The 24,039-nt window shown below is 50.4% G+C and overlaps 1 protein-coding gene across 1 annotated transcript; it reads right to left on the bottom strand.

The window, feature by feature from the left end:
- Positions 1–6,337: 6,337 nt before the first annotated feature.
- Positions 6,338–23,295, bottom strand: SOX12 (SRY-box transcription factor 12). The gene is made up of 3 exons (XM_072996633.2): positions 21,210–23,295; positions 20,187–20,483; positions 6,338–15,040 (listed from the first exon to the last, which is right to left on the bottom strand). The coding sequence occupies exon 3, from the start codon at positions 14,591–14,593 to the stop codon at positions 13,619–13,621; it is 975 nt and encodes a 324-aa protein (XP_072852734.1). The 5' UTR covers positions 14,594–15,040; positions 20,187–20,483; positions 21,210–23,295; the 3' UTR covers positions 6,338–13,618.
- Between the last annotated feature and the right edge of the window lie 744 nt (positions 23,296–24,039).

The raw sequence follows: 24,039 nt of genomic DNA, 5'->3' as shown, positions 1-24,039 counted from the left end.
ACTTGAATGGGATGATGGATCCCTTTTATCTCTTATGATAATGAAACTGAAAAAGGGAGGATTAAATAAACCAGAGCACTGCCATGTTATCTCCATTTATAAGTACAGTCTTTGTATCCCTAATGGTTGTGTTTTATTAACCTTAATAAGCAGACTAGAATTTTGAGGAATCAAAACAGTTATTAATGGATTATTAATTGCATATTAAATTATTCCTCAAAAATATTTTTGGCTTCCTTTTTTTTTTACAAATCTATCGTGCAGCTGTTTGGTGGTATTTATTTCTTGCTGAGTGGTGGTATGGTATCACATTGATATTATACCATACTAATACTATATCAGGATTGTGCCTGTTTTTTTTTTTAACTCCAACCATTCACAGAGCTACTGATGAACAGAGTATGTTGCAATGGAGACCCACCAGCTACTGCCTCCTTCTCCCCTGTCTGCATGGGCTGAGCTAGCTATGGGAAGAAACCCTTGATTTGGGTCATAGGAGATCTCCCCCAAAGCCCCATCACTCACAGGGCCAGCCACTGAGGACTTATCCCCTGCCCATGTTGTCGGCCGGTACAGTGCACCAACATCGCAACTCATGGGCCTTCGTGTTACCCAAGTCCTGGTGGTGTAAAACGAGGAATAAATCTTTCCGTCCGCGACACAGATGGACTGGCATTTATCCCACTTTCGATGAAGCCGTCACCTTGTCTAGGGAAGTGCATTCCCGGTTCCATAAAATGTAGAAGGAGCAAAGGCCGAGGCCTGCCACTGTCAAGTTTTACACAGCAACCAAATCAGACGACACAGGAAGCCCACAACATTTGTCAGGCCTTCTTCTGCTCCCCAGCAAAAAACAGAATGCTCGTCCCTAGAAGAAGCGTTTGGGTGCTACGTGGCAAACCATGTCTTCCTTTAGGATACTATTGGTGTCAAAACAGGTGATGGTGGTTAGGTAAAGATTCCCCTTGACATTTAGTCCAGTTGTGTCCGACTCTAGGGCGCGGTGCTGATCCCCATCTCTAAGCCATAGAGCCAGCGTTTGTCCATAGACCGTTTCCGTGGTCACATGGCCAGCGCAACTAGACATGGAACACCGTGACCTTCCCACTAAGGTGGTCCCTATTTATCTACTCACATTTACATGCTTTCGAACGGCTCGGTTGTCAGGAGCTAGGACGAGTGACAGGAGCTCACTCTTTCACGTGGATTCAATCTTAATGACGGCTGGTCTTCTGACCTTGCAGCACAGAGGCTTCTGCAGTTTAACCCGCAGTGCCACCACGTCCCTCCTTGGTGGTGGTTACCCTGTCCCAAAACATACAGCCTTGAGAAACCTTAAAGTCTACCCAGTTTGCTCAGCATGTTTCTGTGATGTGACTCAAAAGCCACTGAACGAAAGCTCAAGGTTTGTGAGTCTTAAAGGTGACGCAAGATTCTGTTGGTTTTCCTGTAAGAGTTGCTTAAGTTGCTGCAAGTCAAGGAGAAGGCATCAGAGCACATCCTGGCTGTGCAGTTGGGCGAACAACCGGGCGCACAACCAGGGACATGACCAAGATGTATCCCAACACTTCATCAGTGGCCATGAATTGTGGCAAGTTTGACAAACACCAACAGGATTCTAGCCTCTTTTTTTCTGATAAAGGAGTAGACCTCTTTTGTGGGCTGAGGGGTACAAAGCCCAACTTTTGAAGGCCACGGAGAATGTACGTAACATGTCAGTGTAAGCAATTGCTCTATGTTGTCATCCCTCTCCATTTTCCATTTCTCTTTTCTAACCCCCCCTCCCCCAAGATTTCTTGGCTATTAAGCATGTGCGGGTCTTCCTGGGAATGCCTTTTGGAGGACAGGGGGCTTGTTCATGTAACTTCTTAAAAAGACATTCTTTTGCAAACAAGAAAGCTACCCTGCTAACCCCTTCCTTCTTTATATTGTAAAGCAAGCAAGGCTGCAGCAGCAGGGAAGGGACCCCCTCAGGATTGCTCAGGGCCACCAAGAGCAAAGGGACCATCTTGGTCTGGGAGTCGCTGGGCATCTGGACAAAGAGGGAGTGGGTCACACCCAGATAATGTCCTTTGCATCATGGAGCGCAAGGCAGAGATTCTCCCAAGCCTCTGCCCTGTGGAAGAGGATAATCCAAAGCTGTTAGGTGGATCCTGTTAGTATTTTTAATGTCAATCTAAGAGTCTATTTCTACCAATTCTGAAAGTTCTCTCTTTTTTACTACAACTCCCAGAATCCTCCAGCCAGCCAAGCTGAATGGGGGATTCTGGAAACTGTAGTTCATAAAAGGAATGCTGTGTTGTGTGGGGTTTTTTTTTTGTTTGTTTGTTTGTTTTAAACCATATGGTTGTATCACACAGGCCAGAACAATGGCACAGGGTTCTTTGGCTGCCTTGGTGGCTGTGATGGAGAAGCCAAATCTTTTGACAAAAACCGCTGAATTTTGTCAGGCGGAAGCTTCACAGGCTGTTCCCCCACTTCTTCAGATATGGTGGGCAGGATCAGTAGACGGCCATTTGTGCAGTAATGTGCCCCGAGAATGAAATGTAATGGACATGTGGGAAGGTTACGCTGTTGATGGTCAGCCAGTAGTCCTTAAGGGTCATTCGTGGTGGTGGTGAGATTAATTCAAGGGCAATTGCTGGGTAAGGAGGACATTCGCTCATCTACGCTTCCTGTGACCTTGCTAATGAGTTTTCATGACTACTGGTTGATTGTAATTGGGCTGCAGCCCCATCCCATGTCATGTTCCGCCTTCTATGGCTGTATAAAATGTCTGTTCTTCTCCTTACCTGCCATCAAATCGCTTCACAACCCTACGAAGGAACAACCTTAAAAATCTCCCCGTCTTCAAAAAACCACAGAACTTTGCGTTCTTTCGGGTACTATGGTCTTACAGCTACCCTCTGAAAAGGTGATGCTTCTGTTTTCTGATGGCTGTGGCTAGAATCTGGAGTGGACCTCTCACAGAGATGATGGATGGGCCTTTTGGAGATCAGCCCTGATGTCAAACTTGTGGGATCTACAAGATTCCTCAGCCAGACCCTGACGCAGCCCGTTTCCCCCATACACGTAGAATCCCAAGTCTTTGGAGCTCAAGGCTGGGTCAGGAGCACTGCAATCCCAGAATTCCCCAAACCCAATGTGGACTGGTTCCAGTTGTGGTTCTGGTTGTGACATCACCTCAAGTCTCCTCCGACGTATGGCAACCCTTTGAATGAGTGACCTCCAGAATATCCTGCCGTGAACAGTCCTGCTCCGCTCCTACAAAGGCAAGGCCCTCCGTAGCTTCCTTTTTAGGGGGTCCGTCCGTTTCGTGGAGGATGGATGAACAGGTGAGCAGCTGGTGTTCAAAGGGAGAGAGAGAGAGCGAGCTTCAAGGGCTTTCCCACAGAGTTGGCCAAAATGGGAGGCACCCCTGCACCAGTTGGGGGGTGGGGTGGGGAGAGGCCCAGGTGGCCAGAGATGGGGACATAAGTCCTGCGATTCACTGTCAAGTTGGTCTTCATTTACACGGGGGTCTCAACTGGGGTTTTTCTCTTCTCCCCTCCCCCCATGACCTAGACTCGACTCGTGTCTTGGAATCTACCCACCAACCCCTTTTTTTCATAGGAGCTCACCCTTAGGACTCGGGACTTGGTACCCAAGACCAAGAAGAAGACCCCGAGACCTGCCAACCTCCCTGCAGGGGGCTCCTGAGGAATCCTGCTGGTGTGCCTCCAACGACCCCGCTACGGCAGGTTAAAATCAGTTGAATTCCTACGGCTCTGTTCGTCACCGTCTTGGGAATAGTTTTGAAGAGGTCATTAGAAGGATCCCTTAGGAAGCTCGAGTAGGTCCCCCCTTGAACTACGACCACGGACCTCACCAAATCACAAGTCCCAGGATCCTGTTGGGTGAACCATGGCAGGTCATACAGAGGGGGCGCAACTTACTACGGCTAAATGGGGCATATGTGTTCGGCTTGGTCTTTTCATACCTTTGATTCCACCTGCAGTGAAACATGGACTTTATGCAAGCTAATGTTTGCACTAAAGACCCCTTTTTCGCCCCACCCCATGGCGAGTCTGGAGGGCATTAGATAGTCCTGGGGCCTACCTTGCAGGATTATTGTACAGTAGAATAGTCCAGCAAGGTGATGAGTGAATGTATGTGAAGTCTGCTAAGTGGTTTGGCCAGTGGAACAGCCAGTTCAGGGGTGGAGAGCCAGGGGCTTCATGGCCAGGTACCTTTGGGCCCTCACTTTCTCCAGCACGGCATCCTCTCAGGCTTTTAGACTACAACTCCCATCATCCAGAGCCAACACTGCCCAACACAACAGGTGGGCATGATATAGAAGGCAGCCGAAACAAGACCAAAGGTTTTTAAAAAGCCTTCTTTTCTGGAGCCCTCAAAGAGTAGGCTTGTTCAGATCCCCCCTCCAAAAAATATCTTTAATCCAAATAGGCTTTCAGGCAAAGATTTTTGGGCTGCCACTCTCAGAATTCCCCCAAGCAGCGATGTTGCCATTGGGAGGCATAGTCCAAAAAAAAAGAGTAACTTTTCCAAGTGCTGCAGTCTGCGTCCTGTGTCTCAATGTTCACAACACACTCTTGCATGCTTCTGGAGAAACGTGCCTTACACCAGGCCACAGACCGATGGGATCCTGACCCATGTCAATGAGAGAGGGAGAGGGTCCTAGTGGTTGGAGAGCTGGGCTAGACCTGAACGATCATCCCCACCAAGCCACGAAACCAGCTAAGTCACCTTGTGGATGCTGCCCTCCTCTTTCTGCCTGATCTAACTCGCTCAGTTGTTGCAAAGATTAAAAAAGGATAGCGAAAGCCATGAGCATTACCTTAATGCTCATCTGGGGCATGGGGGTGTGTGTGGGGAAGACGGAAGTTGGGTATAAATCTGACTAATTAATACATACCACTGCCGAGTGTGCTGCTTATAGACCACTCCTAGTGCTTAAAGAACTTTCTGAGCGTTTGCAGTTTAATGATGTAAACGACACATTGCGTTTCCCCCTCCAGTGAGCTGGGCACTATTTTACCAACCTTGGCAGGACGGAAGGCTGAGTCGATCTTGAGCCAGGGGCCTTAGGCCAGGACAGAAATTGGGTTGTGAGCAGAGTCGCTACTGCAGTTTTGCAGTTTAACTTCTGTGCCACAAGGCTCACCGATAAACTAGCAGGATTTTGCATCAGCAGGCCACTTTCCAGGAGATGGTAGAGCGAAGAGATACGAGCCTGGTGTGTTTATATGGGGGAGCCTCTTGAATTTAGGCTGCCCCCTAAATCTCCTACTGCGGCAGACCCCTTTGTACCCAGAGACCAAAAAGGCTAGGAAAAAACGGTTTTCAACCTCTTCCAATGCCTTTCATGATTGCTTGATCTGCAGAAATTAAAAGGCAATTCTTTTCCAGGCCCTGGGCAAGTCCTTATTACCTGGGAAAGCCTCTTGCAGACCGTGGGCACTGGAACCATCTCCTGTGAAACATTTGGCAATCTCGCCTGTTTCTGAAAACATCTCGGAGCAAAAGTTAGGGCCAGGCCTCTGCGCAATGTCCCGCTTGTGAGTTTTCCCCACCAAGAACGGGCTTCTGATCCCTGATCCCAACCATTTTATTCTCGCGCTGGTTGACTGTAAAAATGAACCGCAGGAATGGGACTCAGAGACACAGAAGTGGTGTAAGGCAGCGGTCAGTCTGCAAAAATCTTTTTCCACCCCTTTCCCACCTCCTGTTTGATAGTTGTGCATTTTGCCTCCCATTCCGTGTTTCCGTTTTATAATTTATGCCTCCTTGAAGTCTGCTGTTGTTTGTTAATTTCTTATTGAATATGTTCTTTTCCTTGGTTTCAACCTCTCTGTAATCCGCCCAGGATAGTTCGTGCACGAATGGGGTGGGCAGTATAAATCTAACAAATAAATAAATGGGGGAGGTATTGGTTCAAATCTGGATTCAGGAAGCCACGAAGATTGCTGGTCAAATTTGTGGGGTACGTGTGATTTTGCTTGGCATCGCCTGCTTCTTTTTTTGGAACGAGAGCTGCCGGCCTCTCTCGGCAAGAAGTTTGGAGGTGCGTCAGTCGTCCAGAATGGTTTACACCAAATAAAACCTCTTCGTCTTTATAAAACCCTGCAAGTCTCTCTATTCTTACACCTCACAGGTGACCTGGGGCCGGTGATTCCTTGCTCACCTGCCTTCTTCCCACTCCTCTCTCCCTCCACGGGGTTCTTGTGAAGATAAGTGGGAGACCGGCCACCGATGCTACCCTCTAATCTTCGGAGGAAGAAGGGGCAGGGTCTAAATAAAATTGCCATCAGCCACAAAGACACCAAGACAGGAGGCGTTCAAGACCAAGAACACACTTTATTCCAAGATTACAACCACCATTTCACCATTTCCCGAGCTAGTCACATAACCACACGGATGGACTGGGTGTCGCTAACGTTCCCACTTTTCATTTCCTACAAGCCTATTTTTCTTCCAAGACAATGATCACCACTAACACGACATTTACCAAGAAAGAAATCCACAGCGCTTAAAGCACCATTTTGCAGGCAGAACATGATTATTATTTATTATTCGTTTATTTCATTCTGGTTGCTGTTCTTGGCACCTGCAGAAAAACTGTCAAGCGTTGGGAGAGGTTTAGAATAAAGGAGTGGGGCGTCCCCCCCCATAGATGCCCCTGCTGGCCACAATCTGTGGAGTTTGTACCTGAGAAAGAGTATGTTTTTTTTCTTCCAAAAAAATTAACATATTTTATTTTAGTTTCCAACAAACCACACGCCCACACACGCACACACACAGAAGCAAATTACAGGCGCAAGGAACGCAAAGGAAAACTTATGCACAGTGGAAGGAACCAGAGGACCGGGGGGGGGGAGAGTCTCCATACATCTCTAATGCACTAATGTCGCACACATTTTTCCATGTGAATTCACCACTGAGCACCACTTTTGTTTGTTTGTTTTTCTCCCGTTAGAAACAACCCTCACCCCCCCCACCCCCAAACCCACCCACCCCAAACCCAAATTATAAACTGCTCCGAGAGAAAAGTCAGGGCAAGAGGAAGTAAGAGCTTGGAAGTTATTGTTTCAGACTACAACTCCCAGCCTCCCCCGGTGGTCATGCTGGAGGGGGGATTCTGGGCTTTGTAGTCCCTGGAGTAGCATATATATATATACACACAGACATATATATTTTCTCCAGCTCTGAGAGGAAGCGTTGTGAAGTTTGTGCTTGGAAGTCAGAAGGAAGATGGGGACAAGGCTGGGAGAGGCCGGCCCCATCTCCACGGTTGTGTTAGACCGGAGCAGGTTTGGTCCTGTCCGGTCCCGAGTCCTGAGGAAGGTTTTGCCTGATAAGTTTGTAAACTCTGAGTAGCACTTGAGGCCAGACGGAGAGATTGGCCCTGCGGGCAAGGCGAGAAACGCACCAGTTCAAAAAGCGAACTGGGGGAGGAACAGCAACAGAAACACTGGCATAGACGTCAGAAGAGCTAGCGTCGCAGAAGGTGTCCTTATGCACGTTCGGGCATTCGCCGTGGGCCATCTGAGCTGGGTTTCGGGGTCCCCTTGGGGGGGAGGGAACCCATCCCACCCTATTTCTGCAGACTGAAGCTCTTGGCACCCGAGGCCTTTCCTGCACGGGCCCCGGGAGGTCCATTTCATAGCCAGGGCTTTGCCCTGAGATTTATGACATCATGGTTAACAGACAAGAGCACCTATAAGCATGTGCAGAGCGCATCCTCTACACATCAACACAGTGAGTAGACACGGGTTTCGACGGGCAGAGAGAGGACAGGGCTTCCGGGTCTGAGTGTGTGACCTACAAAGCAATGCTAACCCCCAACACCTCACGTTTTAGACAATCCGTCCAACCCAAAAGCAGAGAATGGGAAAACGGACGTTCACTCGATCAGGGGGGCTCCTGGTTTGGGGAAACATGGTTTTGGACATTAGCGGCCGGGAGAAAATGATGCAAGAGATCGGTTTCCTAATGCGGAAATTGGGAATTTCACTCTGGCCACATCAAAGGCAGTCGGGTGAGGGGGTGGGGCAGGGCGATCCGGTGGTCTTTCCCATCCACCATTCCCAGTGGCAAATGGATCCACAGATGATCAGGTGCGCTGCAACATGGCGGGGGGGGTCAGGGTGGTGGTTCATGCAACAGGAGCTGTGGTGGTGGTGGTGGGGGGGTAGACTCAGCTCTGGGTTCTCCCCCAGGATGAAGGGGCCTTCCCGGCGACGGCCCCCTCTTTGGATGAACAATTTTGTGGAACAGCTTCGATGCGAATGTATGTACCGAAGGTGCCTTCTACCGGATCCTGCTTTCTGCTCATCTCTTCTGATCACTGATTGCTCTGCAAAGTCTCCATCACAACCATCTATCTCAGCCTTCTCTAAATCCCATCACTTCCAGCTAGCACCTGAATTAAGGGCCATTAGCTTTTTAAAAGACCCATTGATTTTTTTTTAAAAGACCTTTCCTAAGGAGATTCCACCTCCTTCTCCTCCTCCCACCCATCAGGTGCTTGGCCCTGGCCTCCCTTCACAGGTTAAAAGGATCCACGGGGTTCATTTTTCAGATCTGATACCCCTACCAAAAATTTCACCTCCAAGGTAGCATGCATTTAAATTCTGTGATAGAGTCTTCAGCTTTAAACTGGGGGGCACTCATCATGACCACTCCCAAAGAGAGCGCCCCAAAGCCACCAGCTGTTTCACAAGGAACACCTCTGTTCCAGAGGTTAGCAGCAGGAGCAGGTCTTTTGTAAAGTTAATGGGTCTTAATTCCTCTCTCAAGATTACACCGCTCGTATGTTGTCATCTGAAAGTCCATCTTCCCAGATCCACTCAAACTATTGTGAGGTGTCCAGCCAAAGCAGAGAAGGGACTCTGAAGGGGCAGTGCATAAATTCACTGCATGCCTGCTAATAGTAATATTTTCTTACATCCCAGTTGAGAGATTCCAGAGCTGCGGTCCCCCCTAAAAAGTAAATTCTCCAAGCTCTGCTGCCATTGATGCACACTTATTGTGATGCAAAATAGAAGAGAAATAGCTGGAATTTGGGCTCGTAAAAAATGTGACATTCCCTTTCCATGACAACTGGGGAAAACCAACCATCGCCACCCTCTTGAGTTCAACTGGGATCAGGGAGACCCAGTGTCAAAATCCTGCTCAGAGATGAACCTCGGTGGGTGACCTCGAGCCTTATGTCTTATCTCTGGCCCTAACCCTATCTACTAGGGGTTTTGTGAGGACAACACAGAAGACACCCTGAACATTCCTCTGCACCTTCGGACAGGAGCCAGGATAAAGCATCAATGGATCCATTGTGAGCCGTCTGGTGGATTGCTCCCGGGCGAAGGGGTTGGGTTATAAGGCAACGGTGTTCAAACGAGACCCACCAGCTTCCTCTGGAGGGAAGACCCTTTCAGCGGGAGCACAGCCCTTTGACCTTTGGCAGGGAGAAAATCCAAGTCCCACTGTCCGAATGAACTAGGCCAATGGACACTGCTGGGACGTGGTAATCCTGCCTGGCCTTGCAGCTTAAGGGATCCTCGTCTAAAAGAGGAACTTCCCCAAAACCTTTGTCAGAAGGCATTGGGGTATCCAGGGCTGGCCAGCCTCCCTAACTCTGCAGAAAGGGATGGGGGACTTCCATGCCGGGGCAATGCCTCCCTGTCAAAATCTCAGGGATTTGTCTCACAACCAGGGACCGGATGGGCTCAAGGAGCCAGCCCCCCCCCCCAGTGCCACTACGAAGCCTGGGAGATCCCAGAGAGACAGAAACACAGCCCAGTTTCTAAGATTAGCAAATCGAATTAGCAAAATTACTGGGGCTAAAATTAACCGGGAACGGAGAAAGCCCAGGGATAGGAATTAAAAGCACATTGAAAGCCAGGGGGCAGCTGCTTTGAAGAGGCAGCCATGGACAATCCCAAGGCCAATGTTCCAGCCAGGAATCTTCCCACAAAGAGATGGGAGTTGTAGTCCAACTTATTTGGAGAGCACCCATTGAAAGCAAGGCCGGCTCCCACTGGTTGACCTCTCCCTGGAAGTTCTATCTCCTCCTCCCCCTGCACTTGAGCTCACATCATTGGCTCCGGGCCCTGTGAAGAGTGGGAGGCAACACAAAAAATGGGTCCACCCCAGGGCTTTGTCTTGCTCTTATAAAAATAAAAATGAACCACACAAGGGTTCATCCCAGTCGGTGGTGGTAGATCTAGCAGGGCAGCTAGCCCAGGCTAGTGGGGGTGGATGGCCATCCAGGGGTAGGATTTCTCCATTCCTACATGCGAGGAGGAGAAGAAAAAGCTACGAAAAGCCAGTGATCTTTTTAACAGTCGATTTCCTGCTTTACAGCCTCTGAGCATTTGGGCGTGTTGGCCCAGACTTGGAAACACTCCATTTTTTGGACTTCACCTCCCAGAATGCCTCAACCGGCTGAAAATGCCTTCTCAGGCTGCTCTACGAGAACGCGGCATTTCTGAGAAAACCTGGAAGGCACGCGTGGGAGAGGCATGGCCCTCTCCAGATGTTGTACAACTACAACTCCCAGCGTTCCTCACCACTGGCTATGCTACAAGGAGTGATGGGGGTTGGAGTCAAGCAGCATCCTTTTTGCCTAGCCCTGCTGCAGGAGAATCGGTCCTGCAATGAATGCACCAAGACAGGGCTACCATATGCAGCATTTCTGAGCCCCCACGGAACTGCTGGATAGCAACAGGGGTCCAGAGGTTGGGCGCTCAATTCCTCCCTGGGCCTCCTTGACAGGGAGCTCAAAGGGTCCCCTTTCCAGCTCTGCAGTTCTAAGATTATTACTGTTGTTGTTGTTGTTGTTGTTGTTGTTGTTGTTGTTGTTGTTGTTGTTGTTGTTAGAAAACATCTCACTACAGTTAGCAATGACTCTACTGGGAAAGCTACCCTTGCCACCCTGAAATTTGCTCTCTCGTTGCGAATTCAGTTTCCGAAAGACCGGATTAAAGAATTCGGAAGAGATGAAACCGCACGCTCCCTTTCCCCGGCAACTTTAAAACTGTGCCGAAGTTTTAACGCTAACCTGGAGACAGCAACAGGCCGTGAAGGATTGGCTTCAGACCAACAAAAATTGTTCAGAGGGTGAGAGGGATCCCGGAGGGTGTGAACTGACTCCAAGAAAGAGGTCAGCTTCTTCCTCCAGGGAAAGGGTATTGAGGGCCAGAAACTTGTGCGGGTCCATTCAGGTTCCTCAACCAGGTGCTCTTGCACGCCCAGTCCGAAGTCTGAACTTTGGCCCCGCCCTTGCAAAGAGCTGATTGGCTTGGCTGGTGGTCCTCCCGTCCCCCTCCCTCCCTCTATTCTAGAGGCAATGGCATCCATGAGGATTAAACTGGGGGGAGGCATTATGAATACTATTTAAATAAGATGCAAAGGCCAAGTGTCTCGGAAAAGCAAAAGGTAGCCTGTATCTTCCACCAGCCCCTAGACAGCACAGCCAACGAAGAGGGATTCTGGGAAGTGAAGTCCATCAGCACCCCTGCCTTTATGAGATACATCCGTTCCAACACCCGTTCGGGTTCTCTCGGGAAAATCCCGGGATCTGCAGCTTCGAAAGGGCACGGTGAGGTCTGCTGAAAGCCATTCCTGGGGACCCTTTGCGGAAGGAGAGGAAATCTATTTTAAAATCCCCTTTCAGCTTTGGCTGGGCATGCCCGTATATGGGAAGGGTGCAGAGAACCAGCGATGGAAGGTTTCCAAAAAATATAAAACCTTGCCTTCTTTTGCAGCAATAGAAGGAACCTGGTCATGGAAGAACCAAAGGCTACCTGGAGACTGTAAAAAAAAACACCTGATTCCATCTTGGGGAAATAGTTACGCACCAAGGAACTCAGCTTTCTCTGCCTTCCCTCTTTGGACAGAAAAACCGAGACCGCAGGGCACTCAACCCCCACCCCCACCACCACCACCACCCCCCTGGTTGCTTCCAAAAGGGAAGGCTTCCGACAGGGGACTCTTACCCTGGCTGCAGCTTCTCACTGGGCTTTGGGACCCTTTTTTCCCTCCTTCTCCTCCAGCGGGGCTCCTGGGTTGTTGCGCCAAGCCTGTAATCTACGATCCACAGCTGGCAACCAGCTCTGGGGAGGTGCGCCCACTGGCGCAACCCCAGATTCCTCTCGAGGTGGCTGGCCGGAGGAGGTGGAGAAGAACCAGCAGCCGGAGCAGACGGGAGGAGACCCTACCCATCAGGCAAGGCTGCTCCCTACTTAACCAGCTGCCATGACCTCTCCTATCCTCGGCGCCACCGCTCGGGCGGACAACTCCGCAACCCTGCTCCCGGGAGCAATCCAGGCAGCTGGATTTGACCTTCAGTGAAAGTCACGCCTTCTGAGAGGGACAGGTGGAGTGCTCAGGTGTTTCCAAGTGGGCTTCAGGGCAGAGATCCGGCGGTAGGCATCTCGAAAATCTGGAGGAGGTGGCAGCTCAGGGAGTGGCAGGGAGCAGGTTAACAATATGGTGCGTGGGCATCAGCTTTGAACAGAGCATGCAAAAAGGAAAGGACCCCTTCTTCCAGCTGGGTGGCACACCTCCGGCCAAAAAAGGGTGGCGGTGATCCTGGGGAGTGGCAAAGCTGCCACACGTATACACGAGGGATGCGCCTGCGTGTCTCCGGGATCCATGTGCGCACCACGTGTGCGCAACTTCGCTTCACCCACCCCAAAGCGAACGCTGCCCACCCGGGCACAGGAATGAGTTTCCGTGCATTGGCGACGCCAAAGTCTCGTGAAACGAAGACCCGGAAGCCCTACCCACGTTGGGTGCCAGGGAAGCTGGCGAGCCGAGCGAGCGAGCGAGAGACAGAGAGATATCTGCTTGTCTATAAAACGGGATGCATTGCAGTGAAATGGGAATCGTTTGGTGCGCTGTGCGGGGTTTTTTTTTTCCTCTTCTCTTTCCTGGGAGCCATTTCAAATGGAACAGAAGGCAGAAAGGAGAAGGAAAAGGGAACCCACCCACCCCTTCCATAAGTGACAGCCTACTCTCCAGACAAGCCTCGAAATGGCATCGGAATCAAAGCCAAACGGAGCGTCAAGCCACTGCCCAGGGGGCAGAAGTGGACGGGGTGAAGGAGAGCGAGGGAGCCTTAAAGGGGGACCCTGGAAGGGGGAAATGTGGGGTGGAGGCTGAGAGCGTCTCTCAGCCACGGATGGCAGCGCAGGGAGGAAGCAGCTGCACCAAAGAGGAGGGGGATTCAAAGGGGAGGGGGGGTAGACGGCTGGAGCGGGGTACAATGAAAAATCTGATTAGACAGTCAAATTTCATGGGTAAATAAACACTGCGTCAAGCCAGGAGCTCTCTGTGGCATGTTGGGGGGGGGCGGCAAGAGGTGAAGAGACGCCCAGCCCCACCGCCAACGCCAAGGCGGCAGATGCCGGCAAAGTGGGTGTGTGCCGGATGGGGGATGGGTGGATGAAAAGCTTGCCTCTGAATGCAGCCAAGGCAAGAGAATGGAGATATACCTGATTCCTGCATTGTAAACAGCTGGCATTCTTTTCTTTTCTTTCTTTTTTCTTTTCTTCTTCCCTATTTTCTTTCTGATACAACCTGATTGCGGAGAAGTGAGAAAGTTACCTGCTGGGACTCAGTATGTGAACACCAAGTCCGAAATACTGGACATCAGCCAGTCTCCGGCTATCATCTCAGTCACCTCCGGGGTGCAATAGTCCGGGAACTCGAAGTGAGAAGGGGTCCCCCCCAAGGGGAAGAGGTCGAGGTCCTTGTCAAAAAGGGACCAGTCCGGAGTTCCGCAGGGCACGTTCGGCTGGGCTCGGCTGGGCAGGAAATTCAAAAGCTCCTCTTCCAACTCTTCGTCCGAAGAGGCGAAGGAAGACGGGGGAGACCTGGTGGACGCCGGAGAAGACAGCTCGGAGGACCTGGCGGGTTCCAAGAAGGGTTTGGTCAAGGCAGCCGCTTCGTGCTCTTTCAGGTCCTCCGCGTGGGACCCCCAGCCTCCTCTCTCGCCCGTGGCCGGCAGCACGTGCCAGAACTCCTTGCCGGGGGTCTTGGGGCTGTCGTCGAAAGCGGCCTCCAAGAGCCGGGCTTCCAGGGGGTCGTCGCCCAATTCGGGCGTGGAACGTCCCGCCTGGCCACCGGAGCCGGCGTCCGGCTTGGGCGGCTGCCTTCGTCCGGAGGCCACGCGGCCGAGGAGGGAAGGCTTGATCTTCACGGGGACTCTCGGGCGGGACTTGGCGCTCCCCATCTTCCCCTTCTTCCTGGGACGGTACTTGTAGTCCGGGTAGTCCGCCATGTGCTTCAGCCGCAACCGCTCGGCCTCCTTGACGAAGGGGATCTTCTCGGAGTCCTGCAAGAGCTGCCAGCGCCGGCCCAGGCGCTTGGAGATCTCGGCGTTGTGCATGTCCGGCCACTGGTCCATGATCTTCCGCCGCTCATTCTGAGACCACACCATGAAGGCATTCATGGGGCGCTTGATGTGCCCGCTGGGCGTCTTGCACCAGCCGGGCTCGCCTTTGGCATCTTTCAAGAGCAGAGCATCCCTGGGACACACCTCCCTCTTGGCTTCCGTCCCCCGGTTCCTCACGTTCCTTTGCTGGACCATGCTGTGGGATGCTGGTTTTGCTGCCGCTCCTCAAGACGCTCCCCAGACACAACCCCCCCACCCGAGCCGGGGTTATTTTTTCATCATTTGCTGCTGGTGGTGGGGGTGGTCCAGCGGGTGGGCGGGTGAGCCTCGCCGGCTGCCAGCGGTGGGGAGAGATCGGCGTCCTCGTCCACGCCCCCCCCCTTTTAACTCAGTCTCTGAAGCCGCTGGCTGGCACACTGACAGGCGCGGCGGTGGCACCCTGAGAGCGTCGCCAGCGTGCCTCCGGGAAAACCCCAGACGGTCGGACGGTCGGTCGGTGGGGGAGCGGAGTCTTTGGCAAAAACGGCAGGAGGGCAGAAGACAGGGGTGCGCGCGTGTCAGCTCGGGGCCGGGGGCTCTTCCCGGCACGGCATCGCCCACAGATGACCGAAGGAGTCACGCCTTCTCGACAGATGCTCAGCCCTTGGAGTAAGAGGAAGAGAGGGGAAAAAAAAAAGAGAGAGAGAGAGAGAGCAAGCAGAGAATGAATGGGCGGGCAAAGGAAAAGGGGGTCGCGCAAGCAATCTAAGGATCGGTGCCCTCTTTGCTCCCACTGAAGACGGCTCCCTTTCCTAGCCCTGCCGGCTCACGCCCACCTCTCTCTCTCTCTCTCTCTCTTCTCTGCTGCCTTCTCTTATAGCCCAGCCTCGCTGACAGCCCCCTCCTCTTCCTCCTCCTCCTCCTCCTCCTCCTCCTCCTCTCCCCCCCCCCCTCCCAGACACTCTCAGCCCCTCCCCTCCCGTCTAGGAGCTGCACACATTGCTGCTCAGAGTAAACACCAAGGTGCTTATTCTGTCAATGGGAAGCCCCGCCCCGCCCGGGACGTCATTGGTTGCGGGGCAGGAATGGAACATTTGCATCCCCCAATAGGGTCGCGCTTGGAGAGGAGTTGCTGGAGAGAATGCCAAAAACTTTCTCCTGTGCAACCCCCCCTCCCACGCCCCCCCACCCCCTTTGCTCGCTCCCCTCCCCCGGACACAGGAACCCTCTCTTCCCAGCCCTACCTAAGAGGAGACCCTCCCCCTTTCTCTCTCTCTCCCCCCACTTCCCTGCCCCTATTAGATGACCAGGAAGGAAAGCTTTGCAGACAGACAGATGGGGGGCTCTGGTTTTACAGCCCCATCAAGTTACTTTTTTTGGGAGGGGGCAAAAAGAGGAAAGGCAGCAGAAAAGGGGTGCTGCTCTTTTACCAAGGTAGCTCATGCAACCCCGGCGGGGTTTTCCAGGCAGGCCTGGGGAAAAAAATGCTTCCGATTCCTAAATGCAAGAAAGGGAGAAATCAGATGGGACGGGGACTAGAATCCCTGTTTTTAGGGACGAAGGGAGCAGCGGGGTGCGTGTGTCTGGCTGGGCCCGAGATTGGGAGCCAGTTTGATCGGCCAGCAAGAGAGAGCAGGGTTTGCGGCAGGAAGGAAAAATAATAATCATCCACCCATGTCCCGCGGATGTTAAAGCCAAAGTTGCAGAGAGCAACAGATGCTGGTAACTGTATCTGCCCAGAGAATAGGAAACTGACATTTTCAGATGACAGCATCCAGCATCTCCCAGCCAACTATGCTGGGAGTTATAGTAACCCCATGCTGGCTAGGGCTTTTGGAAGCTGGAATCCAAAAATCTCTGGGGATTCAAGGCTACGAAGCACCCTGGGTAGCTGCTCTAGCCTTTATTTTTGCATTAACAATAAACACACTTCTATCCGTGTTGGATAGCTCAGTGGTTTAGGTATCTGGCTGTGGAGTCAGAGGCTGGGAGTTTGATTGCCCCACTCTGCCTCCAGGGAGGAAGCCAGCCTGGGTGGCCTTGGGCCAGCTGCACAAAGTCCCAGGGCACCCCAGGAAGAAAGCCCTGGAAAAGGGCCACCATAATTCCGAACCCACTTTGTGCCACTTGATTATTTTTAACCCTGTGCCTTGGAATGGTACAGGGTTAAAAGCTTGTCCTTCAGCCATAAAGCTTCTAATCCTTCCAATAACCCCGCAAAGCACAGCAGTGCTATTTTCTCCATGTTGCAAACTGCAGGTGAGAAACTGTGACTTTACAAAGGCCCTCTGGGAAGTGTGTGGCAGAGATGAATGGGGAAGAGGTGATGACAGACCGATTTCAGCCTGACATCAATCCGAGGGAACATTCTGGAGTAGATTATAAAGCAGTCACGATGCAAGCATCTTTTAAAAAAACCCTGCACTAATAACTAGAAGGCACCAAGGATTTGTCAAGAACAAATCCTGCCAGTCTAATCTGATCTCATTTTTTATAGGGTAACCTCCCTGGTAGACAGTGGGAATGCTGTAAACATAATATATCTTGATTTGAACAAAGCTTTTGACAAAGTGCCCCATGACGAACAAAATAACAAGGTGATTACTAGAAGCCAGCATGTGTTTGTTAAGAACAGGCCATATCAAACAAATCTTATTGCCTTCTTTGATAAAAATTAGTGGACCAAGGAAACACAGTAGATATAGTATATTTAGACTTCAGTAAGTCATTGGATAAGGTAGACCACAACCTACTTCTGCGTAAGATAGAACAAAAGTGAGAGATACACAGCACAACTACCAGATGGATTTTCAGCTGGCTGACCAACCGCCCTCAAGGTGTGGTCCTCAACGGAACCACATCGACGTGGAGGGACGTGTGCAGTGGGGTCCCTCGAGGTTCTGTCTTGGGCTCAGTGCTCTTCAACATCTTCATCAATGACCTGGATGAGGGGGTTGAAGGAGCACTCCTCAAATTTGCTGAGGACATCAAGCAGGGGGGAATTGCTAATCCTTTGGAAGATGGACTCAACATTTAGCAGGATCTAGGCAGACTTGAACCTTGGGGCCGATCCAATAAGATGCAGCTCAGTGGCAGGAAAAGTAAGGTCCTGCACTTAGGCGGGAGACACCAGAGGCACAGGTACAGGATAAGGGGTACCTGGCTCAACAGGAGTACCTGTGAGGGGGATTTAGGGGTCCTGGTTTACGGGACCACTGCCTAAGGATGAGCCAGCCATGCGCTGCAGCTGCCAAGAAAGCCCACGAAGTCCTAGGCTGCATCAACAAGGGGATGGAATCAAGGTCACGGGAAGTGAACGTACCCCTCTATACCGTGCGGGTGAGGCCGCACTTGGAATGCTATGTCCAGTTCTGGTCACCACAATACAAAAAAGACGCTGAGGCCCTGGAAGGGGGTGCAGAGAAGAGCCACAAAGATGATCTGGAAACCAAACCCTATGAGGAAGGACTGAAAGAAATGGGCCTGTTTAGCCTTGAGAAAAGAAGACTGAGGGGAGATAGGATAGCAATTTTCAAATACTTGAAAGATAGTTCTACAGAGGAGGGGCAGCATCTGTTTTCAATCGTTCCAGAGTGCAGGACATACAATAATGGGCTCAAGTTACAGGAAGCCAGATTTCAGCTGAATATCAGGAAAAACTTCCTTAACTGTTAGAGGAGTACGACAATGGAACGCATGACTCTGGGAGGTGGTGATGAGTGCTCCAATGCTGGAGGCATCCAAGAGGAAACTGGACAACTCTGTGTCTGATCTGCTTTGAGCAGGGGGCTGGGCTTGATGGCCTTACAGGCCCCTTTGAACTCCATTGTTCTATTACAGTATTCTATGGTGGAGCAGCTACAGCAGACTGGAGACTGAGGGAGCTCATTCTAGCTTCTCAAAGCAGCTGACAATATATTCAGCAGTAACAGGAACACTACTTCAAAATTAGAAAAGTCGCAAAATCCATGTGATCAATCCCTCCCCTAAAAAAAAAAAATCACCCCCACCCCCACCCCCAAGGCAAACCACTGATGACTCCAAAGTCTGGCAAATGTTTTCACTCCTTGCTAAAGAAGTGCAGGAAAAAAAATCTGTTTTTGAGGACAAAAGCTTTTCCTCTAATGGGGGAGGAGGGACTAAGGAGCCCTTGGGACGGTGATTGGGGGATTTTGGGAATCGTAGTCCAGCCAGGAAAGGATGCCAAGCTCTGGATCAGGGTAGGAGAGTTGATGGGAAAGGAGTACGACAAGGAGTCCCCTGGTTTATTTAACTTGTATGCAGAATACATCATGTGAAAGGCAGGACTGGAGGAATCCCAAACCGGAATTAAGATTGTCGGAAGAAATATCAACAACCTCCGATATGCAGATGATACCACTCTGATGGCAGAAAGTGAGGAGGAATTAAGGAACCTTGTAATGAGGGTGAAAGAGGAGAGTGCAAAAAACGGTCTGAAGCTCAACATCAAAAAAACTAAGATCATGGCCACTGGTCCCATCACCTCCTGGGAAATAGAAGGGGAAGATATGGAGGCAGGGACAGATTTCACTTTCTTGGGCTCCATGATCACTGCAGACAGTGACAGCAGCCACGAAATCAAAAGACGCCTGGACCCCTTATTTTCTGGCACCCACAAGCTTAATTTGCTTTCATTCAAACTACAGAACTGAATGCTTCTTCACTGGGAAACAGCCGCCAAGTAAGAGTCCTTCTACTGAAATCTAACCCTGATCCCTCAACACCCGGACCACGTAAAGCTGTTTTAAGCAGGAGAGAGTCTATATAGCGAAGAGTCCCCAGCAAACCAACACAGAGAATAAACCCCATCCATTAAGCCTCTTTCAGGGAAACTGATATTACATCTGGTTGTAATAGAGTTGACGGCACAGTCGTATGCAGGCATCCAGTGTTGGAAAAGTTCTTTTTTTGGGGGGGGGGGGGGAGATCAACAGCTCACAACGTCCCTTAGCCCCCAGAAGCTCTGCCTCCATATTTAGGGCCAGTTTGTACCAAATGCTGGAGGAAAAAAACAAAGAAAGGGTACCCAGGCCTTCAGCTTGCCTATAAGAATCATGGCAGAGAAGGAAACTAACACCTTAAGGCTTAGAAGGGTGTAGAAAGTTACTGCCAGCCAAGATATGCAAAGGGGGTGGGGTGGGGGGTAAAGAGGTCTGGCTGGAGCATCCATAGCAGAAGGAGGCCTCGCTCTGCAAGCAGAGTCTGTGGAAGTTAAGCTTTGCATTCCCAGAATATCCATCCTTTCTGGATTTGGGGGAATTGTATTTAAAAGAGAAGCGGGGCACCATTTCAGACTGTGTGAGAAAGAGATGCCGCTCCTTTCTAGATCTAGGAAATACAAGATCCAGTTGCAGGTGGCTGATATTTTTCCCACCCTAGCAAGGCTCCTGTGCCTTTAGCAGATACCTGTTAACCCCCCTACATTTTGCTCTTGTGAAAAAACCACGAACAATGAGCAGGCTAGACCCAGCGCAAGAAAACCATCGCTCCCCATCCCATCCCACGGGCAGGGAGCAGCTTTGGTCGGGCCCTAACTGAGCAAGGCCAGTTGCTCAAGTTTTTGTTCAGGTGCACTCTTAGGTCAGTGGTTCCTAAAACTGGGGTCCCCCCGAGGTTCTTGGACTGCAAGAAATCCTGGCCAGTGGAGTTCGTGGCGAAGGCTTTTGGGAATAGCAATCCGAGAACATCTGGGGATCCCAGTTTAAGAACCGCTGCAGTGGTCTCTACCCCCCCCCCCCACTCTCTTCTCCCTGCAACCTCCACTGCATTCTGCACATGTGTTTGGTACCTCCGGCCCCTGCATCTGCTGGTCTTCAACGTGCACTCTTCCTTCCTCCTCTTGACTCCATCCTCGTGCTTTGGTGGGGTCTTCTGGTCCCCTCCTTGGAGTTGCTAGCTTGGCATCCTCAAAGCAGGGCAGCCGGCCACTTCCCTTTAGACCCAGACTTTTAAAGCTCCTTCTTCCTGGCTCATCCTTCCCCTCTTCCCCAGTGCATAGCCTCAGGGCAGCTCCTCCTCTGCTTGGGGGGCTCCACCTCCCCAGCTCCCATTCTTTAACCCTTCATGGCAGCTGCAGAACTTGGCCCTTTAAAAAAAAAAAAGAAAGAAAGAAAGAGAGAGAGAACCACCACAGCTAGGAAAACCCCACCTTCAGGGGATTCTGGGAGTTGTAGTAGAGAAAAAGAATGATTCCAAACTCCAAAAGCAGGAGTTTTTTTTCAGGCTCCGACCAGATGTGGCCAAGCATGGTTGGGTCAAGGAGGCAGGCAGGATGGGGAAAAAATAAACTCTAATAAAGCAGGGGAACTCTCTAGATTTGCTCCCCAGCTGACAGGGAAAAAGTCCGTCCGTCCTGCTTGTTTCTCAGGACCGTGGAGTCCATGCTGACTTTCTGCAGAGCAAACTTGAAGGCATTAAGTCTTGCAAGTGCTCTTTCCCGGCAACTGGGGTTCAGCAAAGCTAGTTTTTAACTTGTCTCGTAGGGAACCGCAAAGCTCAGCGAGGCTCTGAGTTTGGATCCGAGGGTGCAAGCAGCTTTCATCCGCTCTTCTCCCGCACTTGTATCTACGGAGGCTCCCTTTTCCAGGCAGCTAATCCAGAGCCAGAAGCTCTTCCCTTTTTTTCACCTGGCCACTGTACAGACCTGGATCGGTTTTGCCGTTGGATTCAAATTCATTTCAGCCCAGGCGCCTCTCCTGCGAGAACCCCCAACCCTTCTTTTCTATTTATTAGCTGGCTGACCAGGGAAATATCAGTCGGTCCGATTGCTGGCCTTGATCTCCAGAAAGCAGCAGGTTAGCTTTACACCTACCTGAGGCTGTGCTCCCAATCGTTTTCTCGTTGCCTTTTTAAAAGGAAAGCCCAGACCTCCGTTGTCAACCGGAACACAAGGAAGCACATCCTGTTTGGGGCAGAAGAGAAAAGAGTGCATCAGGGACCTGTGGACTTTGATTCGTGTTGCTTTAAAGTCAGATGTTCCTCTGTGTTCCAGGGGAGTTTAATAAAAAATTAGTGGAAAATGTGCATCCACCATGCTTTTCTCTTCTATGTTCAAAACTTATCACCCGCTAACAGTGATGCAATCCTATTGCATGTTTATGCTGACGTAAGTTCTGGGCCAAGTTCAAGGTGCTTATGTTAACTTTTAAAGCCCTTGATGATTTAGGACCTTGTTACCTGGCTGAGCAACTCTCCCTCGAAACATCTACCTGTCCCACCTGTACTTCTTAGATTAGGAGGCGCCAAGTGGCCACCCCGAGGGAGGCCTGGAAATGGGTCACTCAAAAGTGGGCCTTCTTTGTGGCGGCCACTTCACTTTGGAACTCCCTGCCACTAGAGGTGTGATTAGTCCCATCCCTCGTGGGTTTTAAGGAAGTAACTCAAGACCCGGCTGTTTCCCCCAAGTCTTTCAATAGCTTGCCCCTAATAAAGTCATTTTATGTTTCTCTTCTGCACCAGTCTGCCATTAATTTTCCTTTTGTTTTCCTGTTGTGGTTTCTGTAGCTATTTCTGGAGCTTACTGTTGTTTTATTATTGATTGATTGATTGATTGATTGATTGATTGATTGATTGATTGATCTGATTTGATTTGATTTGATTTGATTTGATTTGATTTATAGCCCGCATCTTTATGCATCTGGTCTAGTCGACCACTCTGAGCGGCTTCCAATTAAAAAATATATATATACAAGAAATGATAGAGATTTTACAGACAGACTATGACATATACGATAATAAAAGAAATAATAAATAAAAAGAGAAGAAATTAGGTGTTGACAGGAGGGAAGGCCTGAACATACAACCATGATTTTAATTGACTCTTAAAAGTGCCCAGCATAGGGGCAGCACGAATCGCCGGAGGAAGGTTATTCCAGAGGCGAGGAGCCACCGCCGAGAAGGCCCTATTTCGTGTTCGTTCATTCCAGGCCTCTCTCGGCATCAGGCTCCTCAGCCTCACCTCCTGGCTGGTGCGGGTGATCCGGGTAGATCTAGTTGGGAGCAGGCGTTCCGCCAAGTATCGGGGTCCTAAACCGTTTAGGGCCTTATATGTAAGCATTAACACTTTGAAGTCAATGTGGAAACGGATGGGCAGCCAATGCAGCATGGCCAGAGTAGGAGAAATGTATTGGTGTTTTCTCACTCCCGTGAGGAGTCTGGCCGCCGCATTCTGCACCACCTGGAGTTTCCGCATCAGCTTCAAAGGGAGCCCTACGTAGAGCGCGTTACAGTGGTCTAATCTGGAGATTACAAGCGCATGTACTAAGGTCGTGAGCGCCCCCGTGTCTAGGTAAGGACACAGCCGGGCAATCCGCCAAAGGTGGAAAAAGGCGGTGCAGACAACAGACAACACCTGCGTTTCCATAGTGAGTGTCGGGTCCAGGTGTACCCCCAAGCTGCGGACCCCACTCTTGTTATAAATCTTTATCGTTTGCGTGTCCTTCTGTCAGCCGCTCAGAGCAGTGGCCTACCTACTAGTTGGGCAAGATAGAAATGTAAATAAATAAGTCCATGGGCCTGGCTTTCAGCAGAGAGTTGCTACCAGTGAGCAAGTTAGTGTAAGGGTTTCCTATCACACGTCAAATCACACGACTGGGGTGTGATAGGAAATCCTCCTAATGGTTTCTCAACTTGCACCAGTTTGCCAATAACAGTTATGGTGGTGGCATTTAACACAGGCAGAAATCACAAAAACATGATTCTGGTGGTTATCTTCTAGGTTGAGATAATCTGACGTGAAAAGCAGAGCACCACGCGATGTGGTGGTATTTTTTTTTTAAGAACCAACCCTATTGAAGAGCATAAAAAGATCCTTGATTTCCCGAGACAAGGAAAAGCTGATCTCCGAGACCCTGCCACTAGAACCGAACAGGAAAATGTTTGGGGGCTTTGGACTACAATCCCCAGAATCCCACAACAAGCATGACCAGCTGCCATTGCCAATTGTGGGATTTGGGGAGCTAAACTGAAAAAAACAACAACAACATGTGTTTGGACTGCAGCTACCAGAATTCCCCAAAAATCCTCCAGGTAGAATTCTGGGAGTTCCAGCCCACAAGCACACACATCAAGAAACACCTCAATTTCACTCACCTGGTGTGCTTCAGAGGCTGCATGTTTTCTCCAGCATGGCTTCCTGTTGTTAATGTTCAAAAAAAAGGACACTGCTGTGGTAGCTCCCAAAGAGCTACAACTCCCAGGAAGCACTGTGCCAGATTCCTTTCCTTTCCTTTTTTTTAAGGCTGGAGAACTCCATGTAGCCTCTGAGTTGGAGTCTGGAGGAAGGAAGGATGGACACGTCTATGGACAAGACTAGGTGAGAGAGAACAGACATGCGGAGTACATGACAACTTTAAATGCATGTGCTTTGAAAGGTGATAAAAAAGATATACAAGCTGGATGAGCAAAGATGTACTGTATATTATTCACTGAAAATACCTGAACCCCTTTCCTGGTATTTGAGGGTTGAGATTTTGCCATCTGTGGGGGCAACACAGACCTACTTACAGCATACAAACCCTTCAAATATGCATACATTTTGCACACAAAATGGAGGAAGATCGGTCGCTCTCATGTTTGCATACCTATTTGCTAACTGCACATGCTTTTTCAGCCTCACTGCTTTCTGCAATTGTCTCCTGTCA

Source organism: Pogona vitticeps, chromosome 4 (genome assembly GCF_051106095.1).
Source record: "Pogona vitticeps strain Pit_001003342236 chromosome 4, PviZW2.1, whole genome shotgun sequence".
NCBI lineage: Eukaryota > Metazoa > Chordata > Lepidosauria > Squamata > Agamidae > Pogona > Pogona vitticeps.
The sequence above is the reverse complement of the archived record's forward strand: the minus strand, read 5'-3'. Positions and strand labels throughout refer to the sequence as shown.

Coding starts and splice junctions, on each gene's coding strand:
- SOX12 (XM_072996633.2), bottom strand. CDS start 14,593: ATGGTCCAGCAAAGGAACGTGAGGAACCGGGGGACGGAAGCCAAGAGG.